The sequence below is a fragment of the Falco naumanni genome, chromosome 1 (genome assembly GCF_017639655.2).
Source record: "Falco naumanni isolate bFalNau1 chromosome 1, bFalNau1.pat, whole genome shotgun sequence".
Classification (NCBI taxonomy): Eukaryota; Metazoa; Chordata; class Aves; order Falconiformes; family Falconidae; genus Falco; species Falco naumanni.
Genome location: NC_054054.1, coordinates 109337430 through 109360018, shown reverse-complemented (window position 1 = coordinate 109360018; position 22589 = coordinate 109337430). Strand labels below are relative to the sequence as shown.

General features: G+C 44.7%; 3 protein-coding genes across 5 annotated transcripts; 1 reads left to right on the top strand and 2 right to left on the bottom strand.

Annotated features, from left to right (window-relative positions):
* Window positions 1–909: 909 nt before the first annotated feature.
* On the bottom strand, window positions 910–6372 carry SMG8 (SMG8 nonsense mediated mRNA decay factor). Its single transcript, XM_040618104.1, has 4 exons — window positions 4642–6372; window positions 3816–3961; window positions 2538–3413; window positions 910–1576 (listed from the first exon to the last, which is right to left on the bottom strand). The coding sequence occupies exons 1-4, from the start codon at window positions 6332–6334 to the stop codon at window positions 1379–1381; spliced, it is 2913 nt and encodes a 970-aa protein (XP_040474038.1). The 5' UTR covers window positions 6335–6372; the 3' UTR covers window positions 910–1378.
* A 374-nt stretch (window positions 6373–6746) lies between these two features.
* On the bottom strand, window positions 6747–11382 carry PRR11 (proline rich 11). 3 transcript variants are annotated; one of them, XM_040618126.1, is made up of 10 exons: window positions 11219–11382; window positions 10568–10676; window positions 10034–10187; window positions 9376–9498; window positions 8836–9081; window positions 8611–8709; window positions 7990–8099; window positions 7824–7883; window positions 7639–7735; window positions 6747–7138 (listed from the first exon to the last, which is right to left on the bottom strand). In XM_040618126.1, exons 2-10 carry the CDS (start codon window positions 10672–10674, stop codon window positions 7070–7072), a joined length of 1065 nt encoding a protein of 354 aa, XP_040474060.1. In that variant the 5' UTR covers window positions 10675–10676; window positions 11219–11382; the 3' UTR covers window positions 6747–7069. The 3 variants fall into 3 exon arrangements, with proteins under 3 accessions (XP_040474060.1, XP_040474069.1, XP_040474052.1); XM_040618135.1 differs by lacking the exon at window positions 11219–11382 and adding an exon at window positions 11056–11212; XM_040618118.1 differs by lacking the exon at window positions 11219–11382 and adding an exon at window positions 10917–11049.
* A 447-nt stretch (window positions 11383–11829) lies between these two features.
* Window positions 11830–22343, top strand: SKA2 (spindle and kinetochore associated complex subunit 2). Its single transcript, XM_040618147.1, has 6 exons — window positions 11830–11925; window positions 17675–17719; window positions 19259–19348; window positions 20119–20295; window positions 21606–21707; window positions 21875–22343. The coding sequence occupies exons 1-6, from the start codon at window positions 11893–11895 to the stop codon at window positions 21923–21925; spliced, it is 498 nt and encodes a 165-aa protein (XP_040474081.1). The 5' UTR covers window positions 11830–11892; the 3' UTR covers window positions 21926–22343.
* The last annotated feature ends 246 nt before the right edge of the window (window positions 22344–22589 follow it).

Here is a 22589-nt window from a genome sequence, read left to right as displayed (position 1 = left end):
CCTCTGTCACGGCCGGCGCTTTTTCCCCCCCTGTTTTTTTAAAAAAGCTGTTAATAAATGCTGCGAGAGATTTCCAATTACACGCTTTTATGTCCCGTTCTGCTTTCCCTATAGCACGGCCGCGTCTCTCAGGGATAACCGTTCTCTGTACTGCTTTTCCTTTGATCGATGGCACTCGGGAATCACTAAGTGCTTGGTAAATCTAAATTCATTAAGGCATGCAGGGAGAGATGCTGCCTCCCTCACAGACCGAAGGAGGCGTTTTCCACCCCCAGCAGGTCACTGATGCTGCGCGCTAAACGGCATCCAGGTCTCGGCTCCTGTCATGAGGTATAATTATTGTAACTAATTGACAGATTTTGGATGTGTGCTAATTAAAAAAAAAATATTGTAGAAATTAACTCAGGTGTCAGTATACAGCCACTGTGGCTAATACATCTTAGCTCAGGAAAAAGTTAAAAGTTGATTTACTGTGACTAATTTTTTGGCACAGCCTGCCACGTGTGGCGCTCGCAGTATTAAAGCCACCTTTCAGTATGTCATGTAGCTCATCTTTTCAAAAGCATGGTATAATTACCCAAAGTCCCTCCATCTGAAATTCAAACTGGGCCAAAACCATCCTTTCAGCGACCAAAAAAATCTTTTTAATCGCTACAAGCCAAGCTGCACTGACAATGAAGCTGCCGTCCGCTACAATGAACAAGCTTATAAAACTGTCTCCCAGATTTACCAGCAGATTGTTTGCAAAGAGACCTGTCATTCCCAAATATGAAATCAAGTTGGCCTATTAACAAAATCTGATCTATGAATACAAATACAGTAAAATATTTCAACTTAATATAGGTAAGCAGCGCTTCTGGCCAAGGTGTTAATACAAATCAGAACCGCAATGCTTTTTTTTTTTTTTAAGACAAGATCAAAGACAACCAACATCACTGCATTCAAAGCATCTATTGTTTACATACAAATAGTTTGGAGAAAAAGAAAAGATTCTGCCCATCATTGCCTCAATATGACAAAGAAAACTCTTGATTTCAGGCAGTGCTCGTTTTCAAATATTCCTAAATACGTATGTGGGAAGGTAGTGTGTGGAAAAGCACTATCATCAAAACATTTAGTAATACAAGCTCAGTACATTACCACAACCAGCTTTTACTTTTTACATATGAAAATCCAATGAACAGAAACTGTATATGCCTCAGATTCCTTTCTCTCCTTTGATATCAAACTTTATTTTCAACCTGACTGTGTTCCAGTGAAATGCAGTGGGCTTCACAAGATTGCAATGATAGCTGTTGGATAACAGACATGGTTCGAGATCCATGATTTGGATTGAAGACAGTCTTTTAAAACTAAATTTAATCTACCAGAATAATTCTTATTGTGTAATTGCTTTCAGTATTCCTCGGAGAACTTTGTAACTCATTAATTGTTGGCTTTCTTTGGGAGGAAAGCAGGGTCCACGTTCTGTCACGTAGGCGTAAGGAAATCTAAGCACCCATAGTCCATCAGACGGAAGGGTTATTTCCTGCTTCTCAGGGTAAAACACAGGACAAGGTGGTGGCCCTGGCTGAACCTGAAATCAAAAGGAAATATGAGTAGAAAATAAAATGCAATTAGAAATTTAATAACAACAACAACAACAAAAAACCCTTAAAAGCAAACTGAATCCAAGGAAATCTATTAAGTCTCACCTACAACCAGGCTCTTGGCCACTGCAGCACACTCCAGGAAAGCACTTTGCTGTTACTGTGAGACACCCATAAATTCCCAGTTTTATCACAGCGGAAATGCTGAATTTAAGGCTGCAGGTTACGTCTTGCCAAAGAGATCCACAATATAAACACAACCCATTTGCCTCTCAGGCAGCAGTAAATGCTGGGTTAACAGCGGTTTCAATGCCATAGCACAGATATCCTTGAGCTGTCACCTCACGCTAAACCAATGTGAATTTTCAAGGATTTCAGCAACATTTAATAAGGCTCTTGTATAATTCATATTAAAAGATTCAGAAAGGCTTCTTCACATGAGGAATTGATGTGTGGAACCCACAACACACAGCATAATGGATATTCCAAGTAAATTGCCACCTTTTCCCCTCCTAAATTCAAAGGGCAACTAATAATAATTAATCTCAGCAATGAGTCACTGCTTTTCTCTGACATTTAAAATAATAAATTCATTCTTACATGGTCATTACTCACTTGTTATCTTTTTTTAAAAAAGAAGCAATTATTACAGTATAGAATACCATTAATTCATCATTGATAAAATATTTTTTAAAACTCACTTTATACAAAGTATAAAGCTGGTATAAGCCAATCTTGAAGTTTAAAAAAAATCCAACAAACTGTTTATAAAACAGGTACTTTTGGCAACTACTGCCTTGAAAAACCTGATTGAAGTTGGTTTGAGTCAGAGTTTCTTGTAGCACCCCTCCAACACCCTTCGCCTGTCACCCTTGTGCCTTCCAGTCCTGCAATTAATGCACCAACCAACCCACCCCGTCTCTGCAGATTCCCTCTTGCCTTTCTCACCTGAGGCGTTAACGTGATCTGCAGCGGAGCATCAGGAACCACCACAAAGAGTCTCATGAACTGAGCGTAATGTGGCTTGAGTCCTCGGCCTTGAGTCGAGGACAGGATGTACAGCGGCATGTCAGAATTGAGGGCTTTGATGGCGGATTCCTTTGGCCCCCCTCCCATCACTTTCATCACCTTATCAGGCCCTGAACACATGAACCTCCTACCGCGTGCATCTTCGTACTCAAATCCTACAAAAGCTCGAGCTATGTCATCTCTCCGTCTTCCTCTTCCCATCACCACCGCGCTTCTTTTTCCAGGAACGGCCTTGTTAGGTGCAGGCCAGGAATTGGTATCTAAGTCTCCTTCATCTTCAGTTCTCGTCCTGATGACAATGTCCCAAGGCATTAAATAGTTTGTTCCCGGGATAAAGCCTTGTTGATCTAAGCCTGTGTGGAAGTTATAAGCCTTAGCAGGCCCCAGCTTAACCAGCGACCAGCTGGAGAATTTGGGCAAAAGGCCTTTGGGGCAATTCGAATGGAGCATCCCTGGGAGGTACTCGACAGTGGATGCCTGGCGGTCTACGAGGCTCGGCCTTTTCTCGCTTTTGGAGTCTCCACTCTGCCCATGGCTTTCTGTGTTTTCCCCTCCCCCCTGGGCATCAGGTGGGTAAGTGCCCAAGCTGCCCGTTGACTGACCCAGGCTGAGGGCTAAGCTCAGGCCTGTGCTTTCTCCCTGAGTCTGAGGTTCTTTTTCTTTAAGTTTCTCAATCTCGCCTTCCGGAGGGGCAGGCGATGACTCATCCCGAGCGGGTGCTGGATCAGGTGTGCTTGGCTGAAATACAGGAAAGTTGATGTGCTCCAGTTTCCCACAGCATTTTTCTTCCAGCAGCTATGAGAAAGAAAACGTGGTTATCTTTCCATCTTCCACCTTGGAGATGAGGGAGTTCAGAGTTATAACATTCAGCAGCTACAATTAAGATTCAAGAGGTTTGCACTATGTGAGAACTGAAGCAGCAACAAGAACACAGGCCACAAATGTGACCGATGTAAAATTCACATGAGCCAACACACTGGAAGTGTAAACGGATGCTCCTGTGTGCACGCACCGGGGAAGACTGCAACTGCCCACTCAGCTCAACCCACCGTGCAAACAATTCCTGCTCCCAGAAACATCCAATGTTTACAAGACGATAAGGTTAAGAGGAAACTTAGTTGTAGCCACTTCAGAATACAGACTTTACCGATGAAGCAAAAGAACCGCTTGAAGCAGCAATCGAGACCTAACAGTTACCTGATAAAAGTCGTAATTAGCTGCTTTGATATCAAAGGGGTCATCCCGAGGAGCTTGCTTCCTTCCACAGTTACAGGCACCAGTGGAACGAGCCCGGCTGTTGTGGTACAGAACTGGAGGATTTCTGTCTGCTTCTGGCTTTTCCCCTAAAAGTAAAATCAATCAAACCCTAGATAAACTGCTCACCCTTTCCAGAGATTCTCTAATTCCCTCCATCCACTGCCTCCTCCTTGATATATACATACACAAAATCATTTGCCAGCAATCCTACTTTGTCAAGCAACTCCTCCTTTCTCACTTTTAATACAAAGTTCCAGTGTAAGCTAAACCACTAAACTGAATCTTCTTTGCTTTTACAGCCTTTTCCTAAAGGGCATAAATACTTCTTCTGCCTGCAATAAGTGTGCATCAGACAGCTTCTATGCCTTGCTAGACATCAATCAAGCTATTTAACAACAAAAAAAAAAAAAAAAAAAGGGGGGGACGGGACGGGACACTTATGCTTCCTAGAGAACTTTTGTTCTCTTACACACGTATTGTTAGGAGGACTCCAGGGTAATGTTTCCGATGAGCATGACGGGAGTCAGAGTTACTACTAAAATTAAAGTTACTGCTAACAGCGGACTCGCTCCTGAACACTACTAACCTAAAGGAAACCTGCCGAACGGTTCTGCTATAATTAATCCCACTGTACAAAGACGACACTTTAAAGCTGCCAAACTTTCACCTTCCATAAACATGCAAGAGTCAGCGCTTTCAGCCTAAGACATTCTAAAGCAGATACAAAATTAAACCGTGAAACCTGATTACAAGCGAGCTTCTTTACCTGCTTTTGGGAGCAGATGAAACTTATGCACACAGTGCTGATCAGTTAAACTTCGCTCTTCACAGAGCTGATGCCCGTTGCTCCAGAACTTGTAGCAGTCCTCGTTAAGCTGCATGGCATACTTATGAAAGGCTGGGCCGCGGGCATGCTGGCTGTACACACGCAAGGCCTGTGCCAGCTGGTTCTTATGGACCGTCATGGTGTAGTTGTGGGGCAGGTTGGACTGATAGGCGCTGTGGGCCATGGGGAGAGCCTTCTGGCAACGGTTTTCTGAGAACTTGGTGTCTATATCTAAATAGCCTTCCAAGACTTTGATGCTGCTCATGATTTTTGAGCTCAGTTCCCCAGTGAGAGAGGTCGGGTCGTCATCTTTGCCTTCAATGGTCACTTCATACAGTTTTAAAGCTGCAGAAACCCACTTCTGGTAGGTTGGGAGCTCAAAGTGAGAGGGCTGCGGGTTCCTCCCCACACTGTCGTCGAAGCCCTTCTTGCTGAGCACCAGCTCCACGTGCTGCCATAAGAACTCCTTGAGGGTGCAGTCCACAAGCTGCCCAGAGGAGCTGGAGCTGCTGCTCTCTGCATGGAAGGACAGCTGCTGCCTGCCATGCCGCATCATCTGGTACCTCCTGGGTCCCGACAGGGCTGGAGCCAGCAGTGAGTCAGTCTCTCTCATGGTGCAGTTGCTCCTGAGCTGGTCAAGAAGCATGGCCACTGGATCGTCTCCGTCCAGGGCCCCACCAGCCACAATGTACACAAAAGCCTGGTTAGCCGGCACGGTGAACAGGCAGTTGATGCTCTGGTTGGTTAACACCCTGCTCTTGCGGAAGATGCGGTAGATCTGATCCTCCAGCGCGTGCTGCAGCCTCCTCTTCGGGGAGTGCTTCTTGGGGGGTGGCTTTTCCAGGTGACCGCAGGGGTCCTGGCCCCTGCTCGGGAGGGGATCCACCTTCAGGGCCCCGTTGAGCTGGAAGAGGAAGAGGAGGCGCGGAGGGCACGGCCTGCAGTTGAGCTTCCACTCCTTGCCGACCGGGCAGTCCTTGATGGCGGCCTTCAGGGAGGGCAGGACCTTCTGCCGCAACCCGTCCAGCGCCCTGAAGACGCGGTCGTAGGTGATGTCGAAGGAGCAGGTGGGGTGCACCAGCAGCAGGATGTGGCAGACGGAGAAGAGGTAGAGGAGGCTCAGGCAGTGCAGCTTCTCCTGGTGCTTCCAGAACTCGTGGGCCTCGGCGTGAGGCAGTGGGGCCGGGCCCCCGGAGGGGTGGCCGGGCCCGCTCTCCCTCCTCTCGGCCGCCGCCAGGTCCCCGCAGGCCCGCAGCAGCTGCGGCGTGTCGCAGATGGAGGTGAGCACCAGGTACAGCACCCGGTTCTCCTGGCTGTAGTAGGCCTGCAACTCATTGTAGTCCTTTGCCACGGGGTCGCACTCCTGCCCGGAGCCGCCGTCCTCCAGCTCGGGATCCTCCTGCCCGAAAAGGGGGAAGACCTGCCGGTCGCACACGGTGCTCACCAGGGCCGCCTTCTCCGAGCACAGCTGCAGCGCCGTCTTCCCGAAGATGCCCACCACGCACACCTCCTCATCGCCGCCCGCCGCGCCGCCCCCCTCGGCGCCGGCCGTGGCGCCCAGGAGCAGCTCCCGCAGGCTGACGGGCCCCACCGCCGCCCCCATGGCCCCCGCCGGCCCGCCCGGCAGCGGCATGGCCCCGCTCGGAAGCGCCGCGGCCCCGACACTGCGCCTGCGCCGCGGCGGGACGCGATCAGCGGCGCGCCAGCGCGGGGGCGGCGCTGGGGCGGGAGCGGGCCGTGGGCAGCGCCGGCCGCCCGTCCTGCCGCGGGGCCAGCCCCGGGGCGCCCCCTCTCCGGAGGCGCAGCCTCTGCCCGCACTGAACGTGGCTTTGCGGGAGGCCGTCCGCTGCGTGTCCTCGGGCGGTGCGGGCTTGGGACAGGGTAGGTGTCTGCCACCAGCCGGGAGCCACGGTACCCACGTCAGCTGCGCTGGTCCTGGAAGCTGGTAGCCTTTCACTTTAATGACAGCAAGCTGAACTGCTCCGCTTTGAGCCTGTACAATTACCCTCAAGATCTTTTTTTGTTAAAAAATGTAAAAGTAGCACTGAATTTCAGCCATGCATATTTATATCACAAGCAGCACCGGTGCTGGGAACGTTAATAGTCCCCACTTCAGCAGCAGCCAGGTATCAAAAGACCCGGGAAATCGTGGTGGGGTTTTTTTTTCCATTAAGAAAGAAGATGCAACCAGACCGAGACACATCAGAAAGACGCTGCCTTTAAAAAGCAGAAATGTGCTAAAGGGGTTTTATAATGCCCCATTCTCATATGCGGTAGATATGCTTGCAAATACATATGCCTGAGCGAGATAAAAATGGGATTCAAGTGGCTTGCTGGCTACAGATGACAAACAGATTGTTCCAGAAACCTACTTTAGTTCATCAAAGCTGTTTGCAGCACTGAACTGGGCAGGAGAGGGACTCTTCGGATGAGCCATCTGTCAAAATAAGAAAAGGGTCAGATCTTGGAAGATGAACTTGGTACTAATTACAACAAAATTTAGGGTGATGTCTTAACAGACACCATAAAACAGACACAGCAAATCCTTAAAATAAGACGTTATTAACCCTCAGATTTTGTTCTCCTGCAAACTAGAACAATGAAGTTAGAGATTGCATTGAGGCACTACAATGGCCATCAAAAAAGCAATTTTTCCTCCAGAAAACTTCTCTTTGGCATTGTCAGATAACCTGCTAGAAGACAGGCATTGGCATTCCAATTCAGCAGTTTCCTCACCAGTAAAGCAGGAATCAGTAAAAACAAGCCCCCTTATTTGTGCGTACTTGGCAATTTTGGATGAGAGTTACAGAGAGATTTTAACTTATGTAATGCATAGTGATGGTGCTGCATTGTAGCAGGGGGCAGGGTAAAATCCATATGAAATCCTGTGGATTTTAAAGTCAGTTTATCGATCCATAAAGAGACACCATGACTTGCCTGAAATTTGCGCCGTAGTGCCTGTGTCATTATTGGTGTCAACCCAGTCCCACATTCAATGTTTTCTTTGCTATTTAGTGGAGTGCCACCAGGACTTCTGGAAAGGTTGGAAACAAGGGGAATTATGATGAGTTCTCTATTTTTTTTTCTAGAAAAACAAGACAAGCGAATAGGAAGGAACTTACCTTTGTATATTGACTTTCTTCAGATGTTTTCGAAGATCAAACTGATTTTTAGGGGGGGTACTAACAGAACAAAACAAATTGTTAAAATAGTTTCCACTCTAAACAATGTTATTCACTGTTTAGAACAGAAAAATCTGATGTCAGAGAAAGGAAGAAAGCATCTTACATTAAGGTGTTTTTAACGTGAGCTGATGGCTTGGATTTAGATCTCAGACTGACACTCTGTAAATCTGAGACTGTAATTAAGGCCTTGCGTGTCTTCACTGGTGATTCTGCCTGAAGTGAGAAAAGAGATGTTACCACAAATAAAACTTTAGAAGGTATCATGGACCTTAAATCTATGTAATATTTATACTCTGAAAGATTTCTGTGGTTTATGGCTTTCTTGAATCATTAAGATTTGAATGTGCCTTGGATAGAAACAGATTTATTACAAACCCCCAACTTTTGCAAACAAGATTTCAGCTGGACAAAAGGAAGCCCCAAATCTGTTCACAACAGGCAGACAAAGCTACATGAAAGCTACATGCCCTTAATGTAAAATTAGAACTGTCCTGCGTGCCAGGTGAGATTTGAGTTAGTCACTTCATTTCTTCACTTCAAATGCCCAGGTGCAGATTTAGAATGATTACTTAGAGCTGATTGCTGGGTTTTGGAAGGGAAGAATTAATTTCTTGAAAAAATTCCACAAGGGGCTAAAAGAAGCACTGCAGGAAATACACCAGTTCCAGGATGGAGTTTGCCTTAATACACCATCGTCTATTTATCCATGTGTCCCCCGGGTTACCTTATCTGTTCTCAGGTTTCTGTCTGTCTTCTTCAGTTTAACATCCAGCAGGTCTTTGAGGGTGATCTGCATCGGCCCATCTTTCTTCAGTGGTGGTGCCTGAAGACAAAGGTGGTTGGAAGGGAAATTAGAACTGGGAAGTGACTGAGCATTCACAAAGACAAACGTTTCTGATGAAACCAGGTCCAAAGAACCCAGCCATGAGAGAAAATCCTTACTCCCTACCAGAAGTGCTTTAGCGCCATTGCCCCGCTTGAGGAGGAGAGGTGCTGGAGGCAGTTTTGGTGGGGGCAGTGGTGGTGGTGGTGGTGGTGGAGGAGGAGGTGCAGATGCAGGCTGCAGCTGTATTGCAGAAGGCCCTGATGCTGATGGCGGCGAGCCCATCTGCATTTGTACAGGAGCACCCGGAACTGGTTTATTACACCTTTGACAAAGAGAATTTTCTGAAGAAAAGGCTACAATTCCATTGGCCTGAAAACAATATAAATAAATAAAAGAATATTGAATCCACTGGCAAAAGTAGATGGAATTTTAGAGAACAAAGTTTCTGGCTTCAGCTGACCCAGAAAGACATAAAAAGCCTCTTATGAGGCTTGCCAGCAAACCAGTTCCCTCTAGCTATGAAGTAGCTGCATTTTAGTAATGCTGAATGCAAACAACACCCAATGAGAAGCTCTTAAGATCTCAGCTTATCTGTACTGACCATGGTTCCTTACATGCATACACAAGCAAACATTACCCTACCCTGCTGGGACTGAGACTGACCTGGAGTGTTAATTGTAGTCTGGAAAATTCAGTTTCCAACTTTTCCAGCTGCTCTCTGAACATGTTTAGCTCCCTTAAGTAGGTTTGTGATGGAAATATGAGGTCTTTAACTACCTTGAAACTCTAGGCATAAAAAGAAACCAGATCAGCATTTTCACCACCGTGTTATGTTTCCAGAGACAGGGCTATGATTACTATTGAAAGTTCTGTTGCAAGGACTTACTGTAGTCAGTGGAAAGGCAAAGCACAAAGATATAAAATTTCACCAAATAGCTACTTGGCAGGAAACCAAGGGGTGACTTCCCCCCAAATAAAAATTGAACTTCACCTAGAAATTCTAAAGTATAATTCACATTTGACCTGAAAAGCTCATACAATCATTTCTGCTATGAAAGACAGACCGCACCCTGTCACTGCAAATCCTCTTGATATTCCAATAAAAAACCCCTACAATTGCATGTATGCATTTTATGTCCACAGTTGCCTTGACGCTCTTCTCATATTTATTCCTTCAACAGTGAACACTAAATATACTTTAGATGTTTCAATAGATACAATTACAATTACAGCTTAGTTCTCAAATCCCACTGTACATCCTGCACCTGAGGGCTAAGAACAACCTCACACATTGGCAAAAATAGAGAAGTAGAAAACATACCCGTGCAACCGTGTTCTGGCACCAACAATACAAAACCAATGTTGCTGTTGTAAAGGGTTTTACTGCGTTTTTTACACTGGGCAAGGCTAATGACCAGAGTGAGGACAGATGGCTTTGGATGGATGAGGTTTCCAACGGAAGATCACCTGCTGACCTGGGACAGAATGTTTCAGAATGAGACCATACTTACATTTATCATTTCAAACTTTAAAAAAGTTAACTGTGACCAATCATCTGGAAATTACAAGTACCAGCAACAGCAGGTGACAAGCACAGAAACCCGGAAAGACCGAGATACATTTCAGTAAAGGAGCAGGAGGAATAATATTTGCAATACATTTTTATCCAAATTGCTTTTCCTACATATTAAATGATAAGAGTACTAGAAGATACAGGAGATGAAGCGATCTCACAGCATCCACGCCAGGATGTAGGCATGCTTCAAACACAATTCTACTACCTCTGTTCCACAGGGAGCAAACAGTAGACCCAGGAACAGAGTTAAAAAGGAAAGGTTCAAACTGAGCCTCTTACCGAGGAGGACAGCCTGCATCCTGAGGCTTTGCAGCATCTCCTTTTTTTTCCGGCAGCAGTTTTGCTCGGGCTGTCCGTTTTCGTCTGCGTTTCTTATATTTTGCCATTACTGTTAGCAAAAAGACACATTTAAAATTAACATATAGAAATGTACTTGTGCTCACATGGGGGGCAGAGCTACCACCACATAGGTAGGGAAGAGCATGGGCTGCATCTTAAAAATGTTATTGGCTGGTGTCTTGCTGGAAGCACCACATACAAGTGATAAATAAAAATACATCCTCCCTGCAGCTCCTGCGACCCAGCAGATGCGTTTGCACACGCGAGGAGCCAGCAATGGACAAAGTACCGGTTTACATGGGTTTTGCTGATGGATTTTCTTTATCCTGGAGGGACAGACTCTGCACTTTGGGCACATTCTGTTTGTAAGGAGAACGTAGGCAAAAGCGACGAAGAAACCCAGGCCGCGGCACCTCCCCAGCCGTTACCGCAACGGTGGCCACTCAGCTACCCGGCTCCAGCCGCCCTCAGCCAGGAGCCCACGCCGAGGAGCGAGCGGCCCCTCTCACACGACTGCCCCAGCCGAGACGGGGTGTCACGAGTGGCCGGGGACACGAGCCCGCCTCGCCGCCACCCACCGCCGTCGCTCACCTCCCCGCCCGGCGCCGCCGATTCAAACCGCTCCCCGCGCAGCGCCCAGCCAATGGGAGCACCGCTCTCAACCGCGGCCCCCCCCGCCCCCGCGCGTCCCATGCTAGCCGACCGCTGATTGGCCCCTGGACGGACGCGGGCCTGAGCTCGACGGGAGCGCGACTCCGCCCCGTCCTGGGCGCACTGAGGCGATCCGCCTCGCCATTGGGTAAAGGCTTTTCAGCCCCGCCAATCAGGTGCGGGACGCCGCTCGGCCAGGAACAGGCAGCGGCGGCTCGCCGGAGGGAACCGGCGGGGGTGACCGACGCTCCCCCGCCCGGCTGGAGCCGGACCGCAGCTAATCGGCCGCTCCACTTCGCGCCAATCGCAGCGCTGCGTTCCCTACTCCAGCCAATCACCGCTAGATTCCACTCTGGACCAATAGCGACTGGCGGCGCTTCCCCACCTAGCCAATCACCAACTGCAGCTTTTCTCCTAACCAATGGGCTCCCCCCTACCTCGGAGAGGGTTTACAATCTTCCCCACCCAATGGCGAGCGCTCTCTGTCAGCGGCAAGCCAATGGGAGACGAGCGGCCAGTGACAGCTGCCCAATGGGGACTGCCGACTCTCCCATCCTGCGGAGCGGGGGGTGGGTATCTCCCCGCCGCCGCCTGAGGAATGTCAACTATTCAACATGGAGACGGCGGTTACCAGGCTCGAGTCCATGGTGAGTGCGGGCGGCGCGGGCGGCGGCCGGGCTGAGGGGCGGCCGGGCCGGGGGCCGGCGGGGCGGCGGCGGGAGCGCCTCGGAGGGCGCAGAACTGCCGCCTGAGGGAGGGAAAGGGGAGCGCGGGCGCGGCGGGGGGCGCGGCGGGAGGGCGGCCGCCCTTCCCTCGCACCCCCGGCCGCGCCCGCGCCCCATCCGGGCCCTGAGCGCAGCCCGCGCGGGCCTCGCCGGGGCGGCCGCCGCCCGGGTCAGGCGAGTTCGGCCGGGCCGGTCCATTCCGCTCCCCCCCCCCCGGGGGCGGGGCTTGCTGGTGCCGCTCCATTCACCCCCTCGGCGCGGGGGCAGGGTCCGGCCGATCTCCTCTCACCTGGGGGCGGGGGCGGGCCGGGCCCGGTTACCGCTCTCGGTGGCGAGGGGAGCGGGGCCGCCGAGGGGCGCGGCCGGGCCGGGGCATTTCCCCGTTGAGGGGGGGGTTGCGGAGGGGGGGGGGCGCAGCGTAGAGGAGAGCGCTCTCGGACTAGTCCATTTTCCCTTAGCGGGGGGTGAGAGGAGCTCTCACCTGGGTTGGACCATTTTCCCTGCGGGGGGGTCCGGGGAGGAGAGGCTGGCTGGACTGTTTCATTCGCACCGGGAGTGGGGGGGAGCGCGGCAATGCGGCGGGATGGGCTCCCGCCGCGGGCCTCGGGCTCCGCTGCCCGGCAGAACGGGGCAGGTAGAGTGGGGCAGGCCTGGCGAGGAGCCGGGGAGCCTCCCCCCCGGGCTCGCCGCGGGTGGGCGCTGCGGAGCCGGCCGCTCGCCCTGGGGAGAGGGGCGTGCGGGGCCGGGTGGCAGCGCGACCCCCGGCCGGGCCGGGTCAGGCCGCCCCTCCGCGCCTCGGGGCCGTGCGGCGGCCTGGCCGCCCCGCGGGCTCCCGGCCGTGGGCATGCCTGAGGGGAGGCGGCTCCCCTCAGCCGCTCGGGGTCCCCAGCCCCCGGGCGTTCGGTGGGTCGCGGTTCCCCGCGGGCCGGGCCCTGAGGCGAGGCTGGGCTACCTTATGTAACGGGCGCCTCTGCCCGCCCCGCTCCTGGAGGAGCCAGAAAGAAGAAAAAATAGGCAGAAAAGAAAAGAATAAAAGCGCTATGCTGTGCTTTTATGTATTGGGAGGCACTGGAAAACTGTTTCTTTATCAGCCAAGTTCCTTGTGGCATCCTTCAGATCTTGATATTCATTTTTACACAGCGTAATCTTGTTTACAGGGTTCTTTTTTCTTGGTTAATATGGTTGGGGAATATTTTATGTGTCCAAAAGCTTAATAGAGAATATAATTTCCATTCCTATCCTTACATAAATTAAAGCGCTTGTACTCAATAATTCAAAATATGCTCGTTTTGGTTTTTCATTGGAAACTTCCAGAAGTTTTTTGTAATTTTAATTGTCCTAGCAGCAGTGTTAGGTACCCTAATTGATAAACCACAAATGGAAGAAAAACGTACATTATGCAATACAGAGACAAATAATACCATAGATGTATCTTTGGCTTTTTTTCTCCTCCAGCATTCTGGGTTTCAAGTTCTCATTAAGTAAAAATTAGTTTAATAGTCTCCTAGTTCTTATCTGTACACAGTAACATCACCGCAAGTGGCATACTCAAAAGAAACTAAGAATAAGAGGAACACAGGGAGAACATGCTGAGCGATATTGTACATCCACATTATCCCTTTTCACTGTAATAGGCTAAGTTGGTGCGCTGCTTAACGCCCTGGGTTTAGTTTACTTTCACTTTATTGTACCCTCAGGCACTTTTTCTCCAGCACCAGCATAGTGCGTTCCCCGCCCCACCCCCAGCATTAGGAGCAGTGCTGGTCCAGTGTCTGTTTGAAAAGAAAGCCACTGGCTGAAAGTTGTCTGAACCTGAGCTTGTTCTGCTAACGTGCCTTTGTCGCCTTGTTGAGTGACCTATGTGAGGTTGCAATATTAAGACACTTCTGAACGAATATTTTCATCTGTAATAGTGTTTCTGTTAAGAAATAAAAAGTAACAATTTGAATAAATGCCAAAATACCTGTGTTACTTGAAAGATCAGAGAAATCAAGCTATCCTCCCTAATTCTCAGGTTTACTGCACTTTAAAAACAAGGTGGTGGTGTTTTGTCTTTTCTTTGAAGGAACCATGCCTTTGAGGAGGTGGAGTTACTTTTCTTTTTCTGTGTCTACTAAACTGTAGTCATCATACCACATGCTTAGGGTGGTAATAATATGAAAATAAACTACATTCTTGTCAGAGCTCTGAAGTTATTTTCATTTCAAATTCAAAACCTCAGCCTTGCCCATAGCATGAGTTTGATCTCCCCATATCTTTTCTTAGTATTTTTTTTAAAGCCTAGTTTAGAAATAATAATTTAGAAATCTGTTTAGCAATACCTAGGTTAGGTGTTGATAGTTATTTGTTTAATGTTATGGTTTATTTATGTGTTTTATTGAAAGTCTCTTAAGTGATTCTCATTTTAGTACATGTAATTAGTCAGAGAGGTATTTCAGCTCCCTTAAAGTTAACAGGGGCTTTTATATATGGTAGTGCAAGAAGACAGTAATGGGACACTGTCTTATGATCTACTTTGAGTAGACCAAAGTGGTCATCACACAAATAATTTCAAGGTGGAGAGCTTGTTTGGGTCAGTTACCTGCTGAGATGACACATAGAACTTCTAAAGGTTTTGAGATCATAGCTCGGTCTTTCACTCTGTTCTAATTACCCCAAATCTTTGGGTAATACAAAAATTTCGAAAACCACACTGATTTTGATTTCACCCTGTTAGTCTTACATTTTTCCATTTGATTCTTCTGCTAACTTCTAGCAGAAGGTGGAGGAGGATGGTATGCCTGGCTGCCTTCTTCCATTAAAACTGCTGGGGGGCACAAGGCCATTGCCTCTTCACCTGTGTTTTTTTTTGTTTTAAGAAGAGGGTGTTTTCTTAAACACACCTCAATTTCACTTCTTCGTTTCCTATATACAGAGCTCATTCAAAAGTGCAATGTTTCTCTTCAGTTAATCAGAATATGTACATTGGCAGCTGTGTCTCACATATTGTAACTTTGTGTCTCTTGCTTTTCCTTGCGCTTATTGTTTCTTCTTCCTGGATTTCCTGTGAAGGCAGCTCTCTCCACAGAAGTGTGATAAAATAACACTTCTTATTTCCCCAGAGGTTTTGACATGCATTTCATGGAAAGCTTCATTTTAGTCTCATGGTACCAGGGATAAACTAATTTGTAGGAGCTTAAAAAGAATGACACGTGTGAAAATACTGGGTAATTGATGTTATTTGAGACTATTGCTTAAAGTACAGTAACAAGAAAAGCTGAGTGAACCATAATATCTGCAATATAAGATGAGATTCATTAAGCAAATGATTATAAAGCAGACTAACTAAGAATGCTGGGTGCTGTAGTGGAGGGCTTGGGCGCCTGAGACTGTGCAGCACAAGTGTTCATTGAAGTCTGCTGGGACTGGAGATCTGTCCAACAGCCTCAACAGACACGGCATCAGGCCCCTAATGCAAAAACAGTATGTGGTAGTTGCTGGTGATAAATGTATCCTTCTGCACCCACAACCATTTCATTAACCTTTAATGCGTGGTTCCTCGCACATCGAGCTAGTGCCTTCCAGCTTGCACATCAGTCTGCACTGAGAGAAATGTGGTCATCCATTTAGTAAAATCTGATAACAAATAGATAAAACTGTCAGATGAGCTGAGAGCGCTTCATGCAGAGTGATTTAGTTAATTTCTGTCAGTGTATTTTTGGTATAGTGGACCTACTTTTTCCCTTGAGTGGTGTCTGTCCAGTGCCCTTTTTATGTTGTACTACTAGTGATCATGCACAAAAAGCAGTGCAATGTTAAAAGGGCATTGGCCAGCAATACTATCTACGTTACTCATTCTTCTTGTTAGTATTATAGTCACAAGTCAAAAGTCACTTCTGAGACCAGAAGGTGATTTGCAAAACAACTGTAAAATGGGATTGCCACTAATTTTTTTTTTTTTTGCACTCATTGTCTTCCAGTCCTTTGCCAAGGAGAAATGTTAACTGGTCTTTTAATGACAAATGCCAGTATCTCTCTTAAAAATAAGTGCCTTGCAAAGAGGAAAGAACACAGTACAGTTTTCTTATTTCCTACAGTGTGTTCCAGAGAAATGTTACAGGTGTGGAGTTGACTCAGGTTGTTGCTCTGTGTGCATCAGCAATCACCCATCCCATTCTTGTTTCTTTGCATTTTGTTGTTAAGAATCTTAGCGCCTTCAAACCCTCAGAGTTCTCAAACTTTTTTATATGAAGTTACAGTTTGATGAAAAAGTAAAACCTTTATTGAGATTTATGAAATACCTCCCCACTCTGATGGTGCTCTGACACCCATGTGGTGTAACCCCAGTGGTAATGTACCTCCACAACGTTGGGAAATGAGCGTGTGTTTAAGTGCATTTTAAAGTGATTCAGCACTTGCAAATGAGAAGAATAAGCCCTGGTGTCCAGAAAATATTCCCTGTAATGTAGTTTGAGAACATCTGTCTGATAGCAGTTTAGAATCTCTGCTTGCCATGAGTCAAATCTAAGAAATAAATACATTTGGAAGTGTAGTTTGGAATTAAAAGAGCACCAAAATGTTTGGAATTTAATTTCTGACAAATCTGTTAAGCATTTCGTTGGGTGTTTTTCTCCTCCCCCTCCCCCCCACTCCCGGTCAGTGGAATGACAGGGATTATAAGTATTAACAATGTCTTGAAATATGTGAGTTCATGTGTGTCTGTATTAGGGCTTGGTGAACATTAACCTTATCCAATTCTCCACGATCCACAGAAACCACTGTCTGATTTGACCTGTTTTTTCCGATACATATTTTGAGTGTATTGATTACTTGTACAGAATTCTTGCTGCTAACGAATGCTCTGACTTTATTGCACTACTGTACTTTACAGCTAGCAGTGCAATAGTATTGTCAAAGCATCTGAAAGCAGAGTACGCAGCAATGGCTTGAGTCTTGCCCCACAGTTTCTAAGATTTTCTGCTAAGCCTGTGAGTAAATCACAAATTTACATTTTGAAAACGGCATTTTCTGTGACTGTTGTACAATACTCATCATACGAATGCTCCTAATCTATAACGTTAAGGTGAGATTTTTGCCGGTGTATGTTTCCTGAAATGCAGCAAGAAATAAATAGTTATAAAATGAAGGAAAAATGGACTGTAATGGAGGAACATATGGCAGCGCTTATAAACATGCTTTGAAATTGCTGATAATAAATTTTGTTTCTTTTAGAGTTAGTATACTTTCAGGAGAAAGCAGTGATACTGAGCTGTGTTAATATTTTCATTAAGCGCAAATCTTAAATAGCCACAGGATGGGTAAGCATTCAGCTTCACATCCAGTTTTTAATGCCTTGATTCATAGTAGTAGCATGGTGTTAGTGGCTTGCTGTTGTTCTGTAAATCTCAAATTATCAGTATTGAGTATTTTGGGAATGGAGCTTCATGGTTAATTTTGAAAGCCACCCCTATCCTTTGTCTTCTTTCCCAAAAGATCAATCAAATGGAGAGGCTGGAAAAAAGCAAAAAATTATCATTTTGCAGTGCCTGCCTTTAGAAATGAAACCTAAAAACATTTGCTAGTGAGGTAGAACAGAAACAATTGAGCAGTTAGGGGAAAAAAAAATCCCACATGAACTCTTTACGAATGCATAGTATAATAAAACCAATTTTATTCTTGCATTTTATCACAGCTGGTTTCTGGGGTAGATGTGGGAAGGACTTTTGTTGGGCAGATGGTAAGTTATGGACTAATGGGTAAAAGCTTGCCCTTTGATTTATAGATACTCAAGGTCTTTACTAGATTTATTTTCCTTTTCTTAAGCTATTATTTGAAATTTTACTGAAGGATGAGACATCATACATTTTCACTACATCAGTAAGGGGATTTTACTTCTAGAATACTTTGGATCGAACACTGTTCCTTTAGGCTAGCTGGAGTTCCAGAGCCTCGAAGGTATTAATGGCAGTTCCTGAAGGTGGATCCCAAGGCTGATGTTTAAAACATAAACATCCTCTTAGTATCCAGGCCTGACGACGTGCTACATCCACAGACTACTGAAGTTTGTTGGTTTAGCTACCCTTTTAACACTGCCAGTTAGTACTTTGGGATACAGTTAACAAACACAGCCTTATTTTGATCCTTAAAAAAGTTGTAATGGTTACTGCAGGGTTAGTCAAGTAAGTTCCAAAACACGATTTTAACTTGCTTTCTTCACTGTCTCTTCTGTGACTTTAAAATCACCAAATTATTATGTTAAAAAATTCATGAGTTGTTTGTGAACTGGGAAAACTGCCTTTCTTTAAAGCAGAAGTCCTTAATAGATATTAAAATTGCAGGCTAAAATTAATTAAGTAATAATGCTATCAGCAGACTGTTTTACAAGGCAATTAGATAATTCTCTGGTGGCTTATTTATCCCAAGGAAAGAAATATGATGTCATCAATTTATTATCTATTTGTCAGTCTGGTTTATTGCAGAATAATAAAATGTATTACGGGTATTATAACCATCTGAGAGAATGCATTTCTAATATAATTTATAATAAAATCTCTGTTAATATGCTTGGATCCTGAACACTTATAATTTCTGCTGTGTAAATAACTGAGTATTACAGTTTTGCTAACAGAACTTCTAATGTTTGAAAAGAAGAGCAACTAGCCAAGAAAAAGCTCTAAAAATTGATGGAAGATACATTAATATCTCAGGAGAAAAAAAATCACCAATGAAGATCGGTTTAAAAAAAGATGCATGTTCTTTTCTATTGATACAAGTTACCACTTTGAAGTACCACTTAAAAACTTCATCTGGAGAGATTTGGCATTACAAGGGCATATAACATAGGAAGAGATGGAAATGTTTTCATGTATTTTGGGGAGCTGCATGGAAAAGGTACTAATGGCAAGATTCAGAGAGAACAATTGGGTAATTTGGGTTAGACAAATGGAAAGAGGGTCAAATTAATAAAGTGTGTGTGTGTGTGTGTGTGCGCGCGCTTACACACACATGTAGTTTTCACATGTGAGAGAAAAATGCTTCTGTTAACTCTGAAAGATTCTTGCTTTCTATTTTTCAGGCTCGGTGTGTGCCAGCATAATTGGCAAACATTAGTTAATGGAATAGATTGGAGGAATAGAAACTTACTCTGACAGTACATGAGCCTTTAAAACAGAGGCATCTGGCTTCTGCTTTCCTGAAATACAGGAAAGGCAAATGGTTGGGGTTTGTCTGCAATTTTTGTTTTTTAATATACTGTGGCTGACCTTAAATATTTTAGTTCCAGAAGGCAGAATCTGATCTGGATTATATTCAAAACAGACTGGAGTTTGAACTAATGAAAAATCTTCCTGATAATCCAGCAGCAGAGGTAGTATTTTCAGATAAAATTAATAGATTTTATTGTATTTTGCATGAAGTTGGTAATAAATGGGTAATTTTATTTAATCCTAAAATACATGTGGCTGTTCTTTTGTCTGGCAGTTAGGTTTTATTATTATGAAGTATTTATTGCATTGTGTATCAAGGTAACTGGTCTAATATGAATTCAGTACAGAATTCAATACAACAAAACCCCCTTGATTTCTTGCTATAGTGCAATTTTCCTATGTTCTGCTCTGAGAAATGAGTAGTACTTTTAAGAGACACATTCTGATTTGAGCTAACACACACCCTTACTCTGAAATCAAAGATAAACCTGCTAATAAGCAGTGACTAAATTCAGATTTGGGGCAGAGGTGAAAGGAAGAGGAAAACAATAAATGGCATCATGTAAAGGATTTTATAAATAAGTCCTTGTCTCCATGTATATTGTAATGTGTAGTGGAAAAATAATATTTTTAGTTAAAAGTCTGTAATTTATTCCAACTCAGAAAAGCCATTAAAATGCATCAACACAACAAATTCATCCTCTATTTGTTGTGGGACCACAGAGTTATGCTGTTTTATTAACACCATCATTTTGCCTTATGAAAAATTAAATGTATAGGTGAAACAGATGGTCACAGCTACACTTTTCATTGTAAAGGGTCATTTCATGTCGTATTTTAGTGGCTCTAACGCCTAAAATTTTCATTGTTATATGGCCACATTAATTTTCTTTTCTTATATAGTTTAAATGCACTTTTATTTTCTACACAGGAAAATCCAGCTGCTGTTTTGGATGAAATCTCAGTGGTGAAATCCCGTTATAAAATGTTATGTATGCAGCTGAAGAAATTTTCCATAGAGCAGAAAGAATCCATGAAGGGCATCCGTGCTGCTCTAGAGAACACAATGAAGGTGGTTCAGACGTTACAGCAACAAGCTGATCTTGAGGTAGTATCTCCATTTTAATCACTTGGGTCTCACTTCAGTAAATGAACATGTATTTGTGTAGCCTTTACGTAGATGTGAGTAGTTGCATTGAAAACTGTTATATGTGAAAGCTTTGAAGACTCGGAAGATAAGAAGACCATTTACCAGAAGAAATGTTTGCAAGATGGGAGCTCTTGTAAATCATAAGCCTGATTTATCACTCAACAGTTGAGCTAGGGGTGTTCTGGTTTGCGGTTGGATACCATAATAGTGTGAATAGTGTGACACGTTTTAATAGTTTCATAGAAATTGATGCCTCTGTCCACAGCTGTGTCGCAGTTCTACACTGACATTTTTTAAAAGTAGCAACCTTAAAGAAATTAGAAAGTGAAACTAATTTTAAAAAGCAAAAAAGCTTTTGAATGCCAAATACATTTTCACGGTCTAGAGTAAGTTAAAAACAACGCATTCTAACATATGTGATGGAACTGCTATTAGTATATATTAGTGCAAAAAAGTAAGTTTTTCTCAGTGTGATAGTGCTTATCTATTAAAAAACCCAAAAACAGCCAACGCATTTTTGTAAGTGGTCTTCAGACACTGCTTCATTACAGTTTTGAAGAGGTTGTGAAAGCATTAATTTTGTCCTCTTACAAATAAGGCGATTTAGATAAAAAAAAGCCGATTGATAGTCTAGTGGCAAAGACAGAAGTGGTGTGACTAAACCGTATTCCCAGATCTTGGCTCTCACTTCAGTGTTCTAATGACAGTCCCCCAAGATTACGTTTAATCTGTCAACAGCTCTTGACAAGTTCCTGGTAAGTCTTTATAGATAGGATGTACTGTATAATGATTTAAAAGACAGTCGTTATAGGTCACAGAAAGGAAAAAATATTTTCTTTCCCTATGGTCTAAGGATATGCTGCCAAGAATAACTTTGTATTTGGATTTTGTTAAAGTTGAAGACTTGTCCCTTGAGTTATATTTAGACTTTTAGATAAAGATTTTCTTGTACTTTGTATATGTCCTAAACCAAAGATGGATTGAACTGTTGTGGAGAAATGTTAAGTCTTTAAGTGAAATACTTATTTTTATTGAATAGTCTATCTTCTTTCTGTTGAATCATTTATACTATTGATGTTAAAGGAATATTATGGTTGGATTTTTCAGAAACGCTTTGCTTGTAGATTGGCTTTCATTTGAAGGAAAGTAGGAGTCTACTGTTAGTTTCCATGAGAAAAGGGCTACACAAACATGGAGTTCTTCTGTAAATATCGTCACCCTAGGAACTGAAAGTATCAGAGTTCTCTCTGTTTGTTTTCCTTTTCTAGTGCCTACCTCTGTCACAAGAACAGACTGCAGCACAGCAGTTAACCTGCCTAACTGTTGAAGAAATGGAATCACAAGTGGAAGAGGCCATTAGGCCACAGAGTGTCAGTATTCCAGAAACCATTAATCCTGAGTATAGCTCAGCTGAAGCTTGCATTTACAGAGCACTCGCAAAAATCATTAATTTAACAGTATACATTTTTTAACCTTTTTCTGCCAGACCTGATGTTTGATGCCCTGCTTCACTAAAGGGTTTGCTTTTGTCTTACAGGGCAGCGCTGAGTATTTCACGGATGAAGAAAATGATTATGAAAGCCACTGACTCAATAACACAAATCTTGAAAGAACTTGCTATTGTGGAACTTGACAAACAAGGAAATGTTAAATTAGTTGTGTAAATGAAAGCTCAGTCCATTCTCATTTGAAACACAAGCATCTTGGTCATAGCTCCTGGGTTACTCACAGGCAAGTATTTCTGTGGTGTCCAGGAGCTGGAAAGCTGTTAACGTTTCTGTATACAAATTCTACTTGTAATACTTAAAATTGGAGGGTTAAAAACCATTGAGGTGTTGATTATTGTATCTTGGATGTTGTAGTTGATGCATTTTTGAAGAGTATTGATAGCCACGTGACATTTCCATATTCTTGCTTACGTTCCTGAGTGGGTTTTTAAGACCAATAACCCAAGCCACTTAATTGTACTTACATTCCTGAATAAATGATGAAAGCTAAGGAGATGAGACCATAGATTTATTGTGCTTTTATTTATGTAACTCCTGACCCTGAGCCCTGCCCTAACCCCTGAACCTGGTCCCTGACCCTTTTAATGTTCCTTTGATGTGAACTGTCTTGTGGGGTTTTTTTGTGGGTTTTTACAGTCCAGAAAAATTGCAGACCCACAGGATGGCCAAGGTCAGGAGGGGCCCCTGGAGATTGCCTAGTCCAAGCCCCTGCTCAGAGCAGTGCCAGCTGCAGCAGGTTGCTCA